This window comes from Ischnura elegans, chromosome 4 (genome assembly GCF_921293095.1).
Source record: "Ischnura elegans chromosome 4, ioIscEleg1.1, whole genome shotgun sequence".
Lineage (NCBI taxonomy): Eukaryota > Metazoa > Arthropoda > Insecta > Odonata > Coenagrionidae > Ischnura > Ischnura elegans.
Window position 1 is genome coordinate 49,579,806 of NC_060249.1, and position 15,251 is coordinate 49,595,056.

General features: G+C 39.3%; 1 protein-coding gene across 1 annotated transcript in view; it reads right to left on the reverse strand.

Annotated features, from left to right (window-relative positions):
• LOC124157414 (voltage-dependent calcium channel subunit alpha-2/delta-3) overlaps window positions 1–13,596 on the reverse strand; it is a 164,528-nt gene extending 150,932 nt beyond the window's left edge. Inside the window, exon 1 of the mRNA XM_046532110.1 lies at window positions 12,862–13,596. Coding sequence (XP_046388066.1) covers window positions 12,862–13,220 — 359 coding nt within the window. The 5' untranslated portion in view covers window positions 13,221–13,596. The remainder of the gene's footprint in view (window positions 1–12,861) is intronic.
• Window positions 13,597–15,251: the final 1,655 nt, after the last annotated feature.

Sequence of the window (15,251 nt, forward strand, 5' to 3'; positions counted from 1 at the left end):
CAAAGAATGATATTGGTTCCTAGCCCTCCGTGGCTTTGTCTCCATCTTCCCGGTTTTCGCCACGTCGGTCATCAGAGGTTGACGTAATTCACAAAGAATAACAATAAAGATCGCTTTTTTTCAATTTATTACGTGTTAGGGATCTAGGGTAAGCCAAAAATAGATATGATTTTCTAACAAACAAAAGGAGATTATTTTTTTTCTTTCAAAATGCCATTTATTTCGCTTTCCTTCCTATACCATCACAATAGGGTGGTTTCCTATTATTTTTTTAATGCCTAAATCGAAAGATAATTACTCCTGGAGTACGTATTTCACGCTTTTAGATTTTTAAATGACGATATCTGTTTTTCGCGATTACATGAAAAGTGAAAAATTTCAATCGCGCGAAAACGCGACCGCTAAGTATGAATGCTGGGAAAAGCCCGTGTGACGTCATTCTGGGTCCCGCTGTCGCGGTGTGAGGTGACCATGGGGCGAGTCTTTGAGCGCTGATACGATGCAGGCTGCTAGCAGGTAGCAGAGTACCCTGCTAGCAGGTAGCGCTTGGATTAAATAAGGATTATTAATACCTTATCAAACGAAAAAAACTTTCCGACCTTAGGCAGTTTTAATAGGTGATTATTAAGACATGTTTCCCTGAGCTCTGTGCCTCATGCATGCATTGGTAATCTCAGACGATGTAAAACTCCTATCTACTCGTATAGAAACTAGGTCCAAGTGACGTCACGTGGAGTGACATCGCATGGGCGCCAATGTGGACTTTTTCAAATGCGGTTAAAATTGACCATTGCCATTCGTCTAAATTGGGATTTGTAAAACCAAATAATTTGTATATTATGAATACACTAATGGTGGGCAACGAATCGCAATCAATGCCTTTCGTTTTCGTTGATTAAGGAAACTACCCTATTAAATCAGTCAGAGTTCTTCGCCATCACGAAGTGTAATGGAAAACTTAAAAGACGTCTGTGTTGGTAATAGTAGCGAGATTGCGTATTGGATCTACTGCTACAGCCTTATACTAGGACGTGTAAAACTGGCTATTCCTTCCCTCCTCCCGACCGGCGTGACTAGCGCGGGATAAAATCCCTGGTGACGAGACCGGGGCGTGTGAAGATATTGGGAGGGGTTTTGGAGAAAGGGTCGGTTGCTAGGGATCGAGGTCCCTGATACGCGGGGATCCCCTTTTCATCATCCCGACGCGACTTCCCTCTTCCTGCCTCTCTCCTTCCACCACCAACATATTGCGTACACGATATTTCGATCGATCGATATAGCCTAACTATCGTGCGCGAATCGATGAACCAAAAATGTCGTGACTTTGAAGATAAATTACTTGGACCTTTAACGTCAGTTTTTGCACCTCTAGCTTCCTCTAACTAGCCTATAACCGTCTCTAATACCATTGAATTTCTAATTTACGTGACGAGGATGCTTATATTGATGAGTAAGGCCATTTTCAAAAACGCCAATAATCAAGTTAACTGATTTCCAGTTCACTAGATGACGTAGAAAAACAATATCATATTATGGTTAACGAACTACCTCCAAAAGTGGAGACATCGTGCGGTCATTATTATTTAATAATGACCGCATCAAATAAACGAACAAACGAATTTATTATTATTATTGATTTTAAAAATGAACATCGAATTACCATCCGATTACCATGAACATACGAAGACATCCTGCGGTCATTATTATTTAATAATGGCCGCATCAAATAAACGAACAAACGAATTTATTATTATTATTGATTTTAAAAATGAACATCGAATTACCATTAGTAACCATAGTACCGAATTTTTAGCTATTCACACGATGTTGATGTTGCGTAATCCTTTTACACGACACAATCCTCACACGACACCTGCATTACGCATGTTAATTTTTCTTGATTCCTAAGTTCTTCCATTTTATTCGAGTGGTTTGCACTTCCGAATTTTCTCATTAAATTGTTTTCTAAATTCTAACAGAATATTATTATTGTTCATAAGTGTCTTGGAGTGTAGGTCTTGAATAATTTAAATCCAAATTTTTGTCAACGTTTCGGTACATTTATACACCTTCATCTGGGCAATGAATGAATATGAGTGCATAAATTTATTACAAATAGGCACAAAAGGTTATTACAATGTTTTTTTACAATTATAAAATGAAGAAAGAAAAATAATTCAGATGTAAATTAATAAGTAAAAAGATTAATTCTTCTTTTTAATTAATTTACGACTAAATTTACTGAGAGTTACCAAAATACATAACTGACGAAAAGAATAAATACAGGTATTGCAAAAGGGAAAAGATGTGGTTGTTTGCTCATGATGAAGTTTCACATTTGCATAGATGAATGAGGTATGGTGATGAATGGAATGAGATGCAATGATTGTCTTGGTTGGCGATTTCATATTTTATATGTACTTTCAGCATGGTAACATTTTTTGAGTAATATGTACCAAAGCACTCTAATTGTAGTCGTCAACTTCAAAACAGAGTGTTAACTCCAAAGGGGTACCTATGTTCCTGCAGCCATGTATTACTTAAAATTTATATTTGTGTGGACAAAAAATTATAATTATCATTAATTATTTTTATTTTTTACTTTATTATTGTTAGAAGACATCGTAATAATCTTATAATCTGGATTTCTAATTCAATCTTTTTCGCTCTCGGTATTGGAGAGATTTCGAGGCCACGTGAATTCCACGTACGATTCCGCCCCTTAACTTTTAGCACCGCCCTTTTTAACTTTAATTCGTGAGTGGCGTGCTCTCCGCCAGACTTCCCTCTCTCCGTCAGCGATGAAATATTCAGCGGGAGAGTCCTTGATTGTTTTACCGGGGTTAGAGTGAATGAAGGAGGAAGTCGAACCAATGATGCTCTTCCTGAAAAATATATCCCTTCACTTCCAAGATTTTAGCTGCGCTCACCCACGCCCATGGGCGTTGTTGTGATCGGGATTATTATTGTTGTGACCGGGATTATTATTGTTGTGACCGGGATTAGTATTGTTGTGATCGGGATTAGTATCGTAGTGACCGGGATTAGTACTGTTGTGACCGGGAATAGTATTTTTGTGGCCAGGATTAGTACCAATTGTTGTGACCGGGATTATTTAGGGATTGTTTTCGATCACTTCGGTAGCGGAAGATTTCCCCGTTTTTTTATTTCCATTTTTGTTTTCCATTTATTTTTCTCCGAGAAAGTAAATATAGTTTCACTTTCGACCTTTTGCACAATGGCCTCAGCCGTTTCCTGTGAGACAAGAATTATTTGCGTCTCCCGGACTTTTCCTGTATATTTTCTGATTATGGAAACTTCCAACTTCTTCTCCTCTTCCGCCTCCTGCGCGGACAATACATGGCAGACCATATGCATTGACAAGCACGGCTAGTATTGCGGTCGGTCATCGCTTGTTGGTCATTGTGGGTCGGTCGTTGATTGTTGGTCGTTGGAGGTTGGTCATTCGAGGTCGGTTCAGCTTACCGGTAAGACCTTTTCACCTTAAGTCTTTAGCGTATTAAACCCATTAACTGGTACCTCTTGTCACTTTCCTCACCAGAATACTCCCCTTTTACTGTGAATAAACATTTTTCCATCAACTAGAAGTTGCATGTCTGTTACTCTCACCATTCCGACGCCAAGGGCAAGAATCCTAATCATATTAAATTGTTAGCGGCACTCGTCAAAGGGAAGCGCCCAGCAGCGTAACTTGGTTTAACGGGCGTAACGGTAATTTGGTTGAATGAGGTATTGGGGGGGGGGGGGGGGGCATGGGATCAGCCCAGGACCATCCGCCCTCTGGGGGATCTATAATCATGGGCGTACCCAGAATGAAAACTCGGGGGGGAGGGGGGAAAAGGCAAAATTAGCTGTGGTCGTTCAAGTGGTAACTTTTTTTGCACAGAAAAGGTTAATGAAACCAAAATTTTAAGGAAATTATGACAGCAATTTATTAGTTTTTATAGTTATTTGCTTGAAAAAATGATGATTTTTATTGTAGTATTTTACTAGTATCATTTTTCTTCAAAAGGAAAATTTTTTCATAACCTTTGTTTTGAACTAAATTTATTTTCGCTTCTGGGGGGGGGGGGGTTAACTGCCCCCCCCTTCCGCCCCGCTGGGTACGCCCATACCTATGCTTGTTAGTTTTTTGCTCGTTGGATAATCAGCACTGTACTTTGTTGTATATACTCAGTGGACGACGGCGTCCACGGACAATAACTTTATGTTCTATTCTAAAGGATAATATTAATTAGACCATCGCGTCTCCTGATGTGGCCAATGAAATAATTCCGTCTTCTGCCAAAGATTTCAAAGAAGTACCTCATTATATTCTATCGCAGACGTTGGTTCATTCGTTACTACGGTTGGTTCTTAAGTTTTAAATAAAGAGAAAACAGCATGGTTTCCGCCTTTTTTTGTGAGCTTGTGACGTCACTTAAGTTCTGGTTAATTCACTGGTTCAGGGAGAGCCGTCAGTTGAAGGGAAGGAATGGCACACCAGAATGAAAATATGTTTGATTAATTTGGTTCATAGATTCCCAACTTCTCAATTTATTTAAAAAATGTATATGATCCCCTACCAGCGGCGCAGTTAAGAATTAAGGTTAGACGGGGTTTTAGGCGCAACTAATTCTTAGGGGTGTAGGGGTATTGCATACCCGCCAGGGTAAGCAGGAGCTGCGTGGCCCCTCCTCCAGAAAATCTTTAAAACTAATGGTTCAAAATGGCGAGTTTTATGGCTTTCTGAGGGATATTTGATTAATCCTAACACTATAGGTAATACCGATCCAATTACGTAAAATGGATTAAACTTAAAAATTTCTCTGAGCTCTGGGGGGGGGGTCTATCCCCAAAAAAAAACCCTTCGCTGCGCCACTGCCGCCTACAGATATTAGTAACGGATGATTACTGATATATATTCAGTGCCATTATAATTATAAATATTTTGTATTTTATATGCACTAATCAGAATTATTAGAATAGAATAGAATTCCATCGCAACATTCTACGTTAAAAAATAAATAAAATTAAATATAAATTCATAGCGGCAATCGCGTATCATAGAAGAACGTGTTAACCCGAACGAAGAAAAATTAAATTAACTAATACAAGTAGTACAAAGCAAGGCCACGAATCCGTCTTTGAACTTGACGATGTCAATTTGAATATTTACCCGGTACTCCTTCTCTAGAACGTTCCAGGATAACAAAACGGGCGATAACGATTTGCATCATTGTTGCGTGGGTGGTGGGCAAAATGGAAGGCTCTGCCGTTGTTATGTTAGGCATGTGGAAGCGAGAAAAGGGGCTGAGTGTCTGTGTAGGGTATTGAGGACGGTGTTCGTTGGCCATGGCTTCAAGCGGGACCTTTAGCAAGGAGGAGGGTGGGTAACAACCAACCTCCTCAAGCTTTCTCGAACAGAGCGCAGCAAAAAAAATCAATCGCGTTCGTTTTAATGGCATTATACTGGCTCTCGCAACCATTTCCTTCTTTGTTTTCTCACCCCCTTCCTCGTCGTGGCGAGCCGCTGCGTCACAATGCCAAATCCTCGATACTCGATCGTTGGAACAATGACGTCGATATTCACCACGTGTTCGTCTTCGCTCGCGTGACTGACGAAGTGCTCTTCCTTCGTCGCTGCTGCAAAGTTAATTCAAGACCGACGGGCGTCAGAAGTAGGATCTTCTCAAAGGCACGAATGCGAAAATTCTTGACGCAATTAAATTAGCACCGGCAAAGTGTTGACGATTGCTGTGGGCCAGGTAAAAATATAAAGAATAATAAAAATAAAAATATATAAATAATAAATAGAAATAAAAAATATAAATATATTAATAAATGACGTTTATTTCCATGAATTTGCCTATAACATCATGGAATTACATTGCGGGGGGCAGAAGGGAGGCAAATACCGCCCTAGAAGCGAAAATTCCAAAAGGAAAATTTAGTTCAAAACAAAAGTTATGAACAAATTTTCCTTTTAATTAAAAATGATATTTGTATAAGATATGGAACTAAAATAAAAATCATTATTTTTTTCAAGTAAATAATTATAAAAACTAATAAATTGCCGTAACAATTCCCTTAAAATTTTGGTTTCATTAAGAAGTTACAACCTGAACGACCACAGCTAGTTCCCCCCCCCCAGTTTTGATTCTGGGCACGCCGATGTATAACATCAGTATGTTTGAATATCATTCACGCAATTGATGAGGGCCAGGTAAATATCTCATGGAAAATAAGGTTTCTTCAAAGTATGCACCTAAAAACATGAGCAAGTAATTGTGCGGTGTAAATTCTAATAAAATTTATTTCGATTGTTGCATGATTTTGTATTGTTTGATGTTATAAATTACTATTGTAATGTTGATAGTATAATTGCACGATGTTGGAAATATTAAAAAAATGTATTTGAGAGAGAAAAAAAAGAATGACATCAAATGCAGCATCAAAAATAAAGAATGACATCAAATGCAGCATCAAAAATATCTCTTTTGCGTCTTTATTAAAAAGAGATTTAATAGATGCCGCAAAGTTAATCCAACACCTTAGGGGAGCAAAAGTAAGATCTCAAGACAAGAACGAATCTTGACGGCATTAAATTAGCTCTCGCAAAGTATTGGGCGGATATTAAAAGCTCGGTAAATATCCGATGAATGAGGTAAATGAATTTTTTCATCCTGAATATTTACCTATAGTCTAATAGCAATAATGAGAAGATTTATCATATTTTTAGCTTTAGAACTTGGGTTTATTACGATATAAGGCTTTGGTTACTCATTTTTTTCCAAAAGGCTGAAAAATAGATCATTATGTGTATAAGAGTTGTAGGGAAATGCTGTTTAAGCCCCGCTATTTAAATCATGGTATTTTCAAGATGATGGCTTAGATTTTAACCACTAATACGCTACAAATAAAGAAAAAAAAATGCCACCGTTTGAGTGAGATTAATTCGTCATCTAAAATAGACAATATTATGTATTCCAAAAATGTTTCTTCTGACTCTCTTTCATTGAAAATTAATTACTTCATCAATCTTATGACCATCTCCGAAAATCTCCACGAATGCAACCCACATTGCATTGCTTCTCGTCGCTAAATTTCAGCAGAGCCCTCTGTATAAGCTTATAACGAAGGAATAGTCATGAGCGTACAATCTAATGGATTTTGCATTTAAGGTGTTAGTTCATTACAGGTGATCATTATCGCATAAATGATTTACAGACGAAGCTTAGCTATTTGCCCTAGTAAATAACTAGGGTATCGGGAGATTAGCGTGGTATAAAAATGGGGAAATTTTTACTGCAGCAGCGCAAGCAAACTCGCAGTGATTAACAATGATGCAGACCCGTAAATTTTCGTGAGGGTGCGTAATTGGATATTGTTACCTGAGTAATATCCATAGCCTAGGCAAGAACCATATTTAGGGCTATTAATAAGCTTTTTTGAGCCTTGGTGGTACGACGTAATTTTACAACGGTTAATTTGATAAATAGAAAACAAAAGGAACTAAAACCGACCCGTAATTGCTCCCAGAAAGACTTTAAGCAAAGTATACCATTTTCGTTACTAATAAATTTTATCTGAATGGAACCGCCATTTTGAAAATAACCTCTTATGCAGCTACTTTTTATTTAGCTTTGTCATAATTAAGTATTAATGAATTTCGTCTTAGTCGGTCCAATTTTAATGTGACAGCGGAAAACGTGTTTCAGTGCATCCATGACAAAAGGACACAAATTGTAATTCAGAACTCAACAAACGACCATGGTTTCAACACATTGTGTAATTTTCAAGGTTGAAAATGGCTATACTCATCATACTGCTTATAAATTATCATTACTAATCCTACTCTTTTTTTGGTTTTTCTCATTTCAAAAAGACACTAAATTTGTTTCTACCATAATTCATACCAGGTTATCCATGAAAAAGAACGCAAATGGTAATTTCCACACTTTTTATTTCAAAACTCAAACACCGACAATGGTTTCAACACATTGTGTCATTTTCAAGGAAAAAGGTGAACAATGAAAATGACACAAGTTATATATAACACTTTTTACGAAAAAGTTACAAATCCTTGTAATTAGTTAAATGTAACATTGTGTTACAAAACAAATATTCGCGTTACATAACAAGTTTTTGGCTTCCCGCACGAAGTGGGAAAATGTGTAACTGTTACAGAAAAGAGGTGAGACGCATGGTGGGGATAGCCAGATGACGGGTGGGCTAGGACTGAACCTGTAACATGTTATTTGTGCATTTTTAGCTCCGCTGGACTCTTGTTATAGAACAAATGTTTTATAAAATTTAAAAGTAACTTGTTACATATAACATGTTTATATTACATGCTACACAATGTAAACGCACCTTAACGCCTCCAGTCTTTTCTCGTCCTCCTTCATAAGTGTCCATGTTTCCATGATACGCATGATTTCTACGGGAAATATCTGGCGCACTCAAAACGCTTAAAAATGAAAATTCGTCTGCATGATGATGATGATGCTGAAACTAATTTATTATGAGTTTTGTCTCTCCGTATCGTTTCGAAGAGGGAAGATAATGAGAAGGCGAGGGGGAGAGAGGTCACGTGGAATTCTCACCAGACGTCTTGAGCGCCGTAGCGAAAATATTTATTTATCCTTGTTTTTTTTTCTAAAACCCCGCTCCCCTCTCTTTTATCCCTCCACTGTGAGACTCAAGTCCCCTCTCTTCCTTGTTCCCCCCCCCTAATGCTGTCAACGCCCTGACTGACACGTCCACGACGAAGGGTACTACTATAAAAACAATGGCGCACATCCCTTCCGTGCGACGATGGCGTTTTTCTATTTTTTTTATTCCTCCATACAAAATGAATAAACCACGAGGTCCGTCCATCGAAATGAAAAGGTAGGACACCATACGAATGAAAATTTACTTTTTATGATCACTTATTTCCATTGAAATGCAGTGAATAATAAAATGTCAATTTTCAATAATAGACTCAGTGTTTTGTGTCACCTTGGATACTTGTTTACAGTCGTCAAGGACTCTAAATTTTGTTGATATAATAAGAGCTGGAACAATATTAGAGGAACGGGGGAAGGAGAACGTACTATTAATGTGTTGAAAATGTGTGTATCTTCTTACGGATATAAACCAAAGTAAAGGTAAATGAGAAAATATTTCAACAACTTCCCTGTAAAACTACTACCTTTATGAGAATAAGTGGCTTTAACCTCATGTGAAAATGGTGCACACTAGGCCCTCGCTTTACGATATTCATCCCCTCCGTCGCTCAAGTGAATTCGATCTCTAAAATTATTATCCTAAACTAATCAAGGAGGACATACTGAAATAATGAAAAAATAAAGAATAGGAGCAGATAAGATGGGCGCTCGCTTCATCGTTAGCGGAAGAAAATTTTCGTTCGTCTACAAAGAAGAAAATGAACCATCACCTTCCAGTTTGAAAAGTGGCGCCAATGTATACCGTTTCTGAAAATTCCCATAAGGCACTCGCCCTGAAGACGATGGTTGGAAAGGTAGTGAAACTGTCAATTGTCGAATAAATTTAGACGCGATAAAACCCACAAGAAATGGAGTCAACAATGTAAATAAATGTTGCCAAAGCATCAGCTATGATGGCCACGTGTCTCAAACGGATAACATGTCGTTCTTTCCAGGGGCGCAGCTAGGAATTAAGGCTGGAGGGGGTTTAGGTGCAACTAATACCGAGTTGTGTGGGGGTATGGAATACCCACCAGGATAAGGGGTAGGTGCAAGATTAATAAATTGCGGAATATTAAGATGTTTCAAAATGGTGAGTTTTACGGGTTTCTGAGGGATATTTTATTAATCCTTACACTATTATATTAGTGATATCAATCTAATTAAGTAAAATGGATTAAAATTAAAAATTACTCTGAGCTCTAGGAGGGTTTTGTCCCCCTAAACGCCCCCCTCGCTACGCCACTGGTTCTTTCTATCTGTGTGAGCGTGTATCACTGGAATCTTCGTGCCTACTACCAGCGCACGCATCATCTAATGCACGCGTGCTTGCTTTTTACTACATATATATCATTTTGTCTCCTTCTCTCTCTCTCTTACACGGGGAGAGAGGGAAAACACTCGACAGAGAATATCGACCGGGATTACGGCCACGCGGCGACGCCGCAAAAACGAATCGAATCTTCGGGAAAACAAATGAGAGCCGGAGTGCGGACACACTGACACAATTCCTTCCCCTAAGAAGAGGAGAGAACCCTGCTCCCCCTCCCTTCGTTACTCCCCCTTAAAATTCCCCTCCGTACCTCCGACAATCCTGACCCCGCACCCGTTTTGTGGGGCGCTTGTAGTCCATGGAGAAGTATCCGCGCTTTAAATGAGAGAGAATATCCCATTTATGCAACAGTATTTTGTTCTAAGGACAAGACATCAAGCATTTAACAGAGGGGACCAATGAGCAAATTATATCTAATTAGGGAATTTAGTGGTGTGCTAGGTCCAAACAATATCAGGTTGATGATTTTATGGTAAACGAAAACATCTGCCTAACTGGGTAGCGAAGTGGTCGAGCCCTCGCGTGGAAATCTAAAAATAGTGGGTTTAGTCTCGCTTTGGTAGGCTTTGTGTACCTACTCATCCAGAACATGGCCGTCAATGAGTGTCGATTTAATGAAGGGCTAATAATTGAGGATTTTTAATTTAATTTTTAAAAATATTAATTATTTGAGAATACTCAGCTTACCACCGTAAATAGCTGGATGTTGGCATAAAAAATGGGGATAGGTTCCTGCACAGAGTCTAAAAAAGAAACTAATTTCTCCCTAAAACCATCAGGGACAACAACAATACCTCGAAAGCTGTTACACTAATGCCATCAAGGGTTCATCTCAGCTTGCTCATTTGGGTAGAAATTTTGTCGATCTCTAATAAAAATATTTCCCGTTAAGATAAAAAAAGGGTAGCAACAAAATGACTTACGTGGACCTATTATTCGTGCTTTTGCAAAATGTTGCTTAGCTCCCTTGGTTCAATTATATTTTATGGTACGGGGAATGTGATACAATCACAACTGTTTGTTTCACCATGGAAACCATCGGGTATTCATTATTTTTATTATGATTTGAAATAAAAAATGACGAACCTAATCACATAGCCCCTGCCATTGCCTTCTAAACACCTTAGTTGGCCTATCTATATCGTATCAAGTAACAACTTGAGGACATTGGAGCACGATTTATCGATAATGACAATAGCGAGTAACCTGATAATGAGATATGGATGTATGCACTCAATGTTTGCAACATTTTTTCAAGGCCTGTAATAATAAAAAACTTTTACACGTTCATAACATCTGTAACCATAAAATTTTTCGATTTATGAGGAAATTAAGCTCACCCTGGTGGGTCCACTAGATATTTGAGTGGTGGAAGGGATGCTTAGATCCCGTGGCGTATATAGCTTAAATATTATTGGAAAGGGGTTTCAAGATCAATGTGCGGTTAGTCGAAGAAATTTTAAATCAAGATCCCCCAGATACTATATCATAATATGTAATGTATATTGGTAAAAGAAGTATGGAAGTACGATGGTAGTGGTAGATGGATAAGAAGTACCCACCTATGATAGCTCCAATCGGCGGGTGGATAACAGCTGAAACGTTAAATATTGTCCTTATGATTTAAATTATTATTTTAAACTTTTTTCTTTCGGAACTGAGAGAGCTCTGATTTTAATCGTAAAAAAAATGGTCCGATTCGAGTGTGAGCAACGCATTCACATTCAATAATCTCGTTATCCTTAAAATCATGAAATTGAAATGACTGTTGGAAATCGTCCTCATTTTGGGAGGAAGGGGTGGGATTATTCCCCCATTATATGCGTCCCCAGATATATTGAAGGAGTTCACCCTTAATAAGCGTGGATAAAAATTAAACTGTGTAAGGGCTGGGTGGATCGACAAGTAAGAAAAAGCATGTATAGGTATAAGGGTACTCCCACGACCCTGTGGATCGGGTATTAAATCAATGATACACATAATAGGGGGGATCACGTTGACACAGTGGGTAGCTCCTGACTGAGAGGCCCCAGGTTCAAATCCAGGTTGAAGCCTTAGGAGACACCTTACTGAAACCCTTGAAGCGCGTGATGGTCCATATAAAGGAATTAAACCACGCTTGGTTTCATGCGTCATTTAAGTGGAAGAAGGGATGATTAAATTCAATGGCGTATTTAGCTTATTTTATTGGAGAACGGTACACCAATATCAATGTATGACAGTTGTCTCCGGCTTAATCTGGTGCAATTCTAGCATATTGATAAATTAAAATTTACTGGCGATTTTTCTCAATTACATTAATTTCGCTTCAATATCGGTTTCGATACATTTTGTTCCATCTCCAGTCAACTTGAAGATAACACAAGATGTTATGAAACCGATCGTGAAGTGGAATGGAAGTATTTGGGGGAAAATGCCATAAAATTTAAAGTTACTAAGTCGAGCAAAAATTCCACAGAGAAAACAAATCACTCGCCTTGACCGGGATTCGAACCCGGATCCTTTATCATCAGGGTTCCTTAGATCCTTTGATAACAAAACATATTGCGTTACCTTCAAGTTGACCTGAAGATGGCACACAATGTATCGAAACCGGTGGTGAAGTGAGACAAAAGTAATTGCTAAATTTAGTGGGTAGTTTAGGCATTTAGGCTACCAAGTCGTCATATCCCTCTGTCGTAATTTAAGAACTACCTATACCAGACATGATGGCATATTTAATGCTATGTTTAATGATGGCTACATATATTTAAATCAACGTTGATGGAAATTAATATAAAAAATTCGTGATGTGTAGTACGTGAGGGTACTCACATGGCTCTGTGGATCGTGTCCTGCCCGGAGCCCATTCCCGGCGACCCCGAGGACGACGCCGAGGAGAAGAGGTTGAGGAGGAACAGGATGAGCAATAAGTGTGAGAGGAAGACGACCGTTGAGTAGATGGGAGACCTCCTTTGACCCCAGACCGGCAGTGCACCCAGACCGCCTCCGCCGCCGCAGGCTCCGTCGGAACACCGGTGGTGAACCTCCTCTTCGTCCGGGAGGTGTTGGTCGACATCGTCGCCGAGGAGACCGGAGGAAGAGCCGGGACTCGCACGGGGGGACGAACCGCGGTCATCCGCGCTGTGCCTCAGCTCGGGCCTGAAGAACGGACCCGCCGTGTCCTCCTCCATTCCTCTCGAGGCCCCGAAGGACCCTCGGCGAACCGAGCTGGGTGCTGCAATGCGGGAGACGTTACGGGGGAATGCGGTATAAGGGACTTGAAAAGGGAGAAAATTTTCTAATACTCCTCTCCTCCCTTTAAACACTATCTAAATCGGCTCAGCAGTCTTGATGGATGCCTCTCTCTTCCACTAATCTACGTATCTATGTGCCCTATGACGTAGAAACGCCTATTGTTACGTCAACCTGCCCGCTATAGTGGACGGCATCGCGGCTGGTTCGTCCCTTTGGCCTCCTTACTGGGGGTATGGCAGCACCGGAGATATGGTGGACGTATTTCAGCGTTATATTTTCTCCCCCTTCTTCTTCGTACCCCTCCCCCGCACTCTTCTTTCTCGCCAGCACAAGCGTCGCTTCGTGTATGTGTGTATATCTCTCTCTCCCTGCACCGCTTCCCGCTCCCCCGCGCTCTCTTCGACCCAAGCGGGTGCGGCACGCCTGCGCCTCGGAGCTACCAGCGCCGATTCCGCTACCCCCTGGCGGTAAAAGGGTGGAAGCACACGTTTCGTTCTCCTCCCCTCCCCTCCCTTGGCTTCTTCCCCTCCTCCTCTTTTTAGTCTTTCTCCGGCTCGTATGCAGGCGCCACCTAACCACACGTATCCTTCTCCCTAATCTGTGTCTCCACCTTTTTTTCCTCATACAATTATATGTATGCATGGTTATTTTTCTTTTAATATTTTTTTCCTCCCTTTCTCCATTATACTCGATCGCCTTCCTTCATTTTGGGAACACGTGGCGAAAGGTTAACGCGAATAAAAATATGTACAAACATTCGGATAATTAGATATATAAAAATAATCGTTTTGAGCCTTCTTACCCCCTATTTGTTAGTCTTAAGTTATTGACATTAAGGTACATGTTAGTTTATAAAGCTTTAAAGTTATTTTTTCGCAAAGTGGTGATTTTCCGGCAATTTCTGGAACCGAGCATGGTTATAACTTACGTGGGAATGTTGATATTCTAGTTCCTAAGCCTAATCTCTCTATATTTAAAAGATCGTTTCTTTATTTAGGACCTAAGATTTTTAATAAATTACCATGTTTGATAAAAGAGTACAAATAATTTTTGTAAAAACGCTAAAGATTGGTTGCTATCCCATGATAATATAAATGTTCTTTTTTGATGTGTTTGTGAATACATATATATTATTATATACATTTTTTTTTATTTCTTGTGAAAGGTGAAAAAAGAAATTTATTTTATTTTGTCCATAAGTTTACTTTGTTCTTGTATATCGTAAGTTATTGTCACATATAGGTTTCATAAGGACCGGGGCGCAGCTAGGAATTAAGGCTAGGGGGGGTTTCAGGCGCAACCAATACTGGGGTGTCTGGGGGTATGGCATACCCGCCAGGGTAACCGGGAGGTGCGGGGGCCCTCCGTCAGAAAAAATTAAAGATAAATGGTTCAAAATAATGAGTTTTATGGACTTCTGAGGGATATTTTATTAATCCTCACTCTATTCTATAAGTAATATTAGCCCAATTAAGTAAAATAGATTTACCTTAAAAAAAAATTTCTGAGCTCTGGGGGGGGTTTTATCCCCCAAAACCCCCCCTCACTGCGCCACTGCATAAGGATATTCTTCAGAAAATTATATATACTTTCTTTTGTTTTCTGGCCTACCTTGAATTTAATTTTTTTAAAGGATGGTAGCTTCAACGCTGGTTTTTTGACCATTGAAGCCACCTAAAGCTCCTCTTTATATTGTGCTGTTAAAAAAGTGTACATTTAAGTTGGAGTAATAAATTCATTCATTCATATTTCGAAAGCAGAAAGCGAAGTAGGAATAGTCTCTCACTAAGGTGATATTTGCTGGATGCGAAGAAGAACAATGGCCACTTTCGTCTTTAGGATACAGAGTAAAAAAAAGTTTGGGAAAATACAATAAGGATCAATGGCTCATCACTAACAAGTGTAAGTGTAGCATAAAATATCTTCATAATATGTAAACTTCTTGTATTTGCACTAGTATTTGTTCA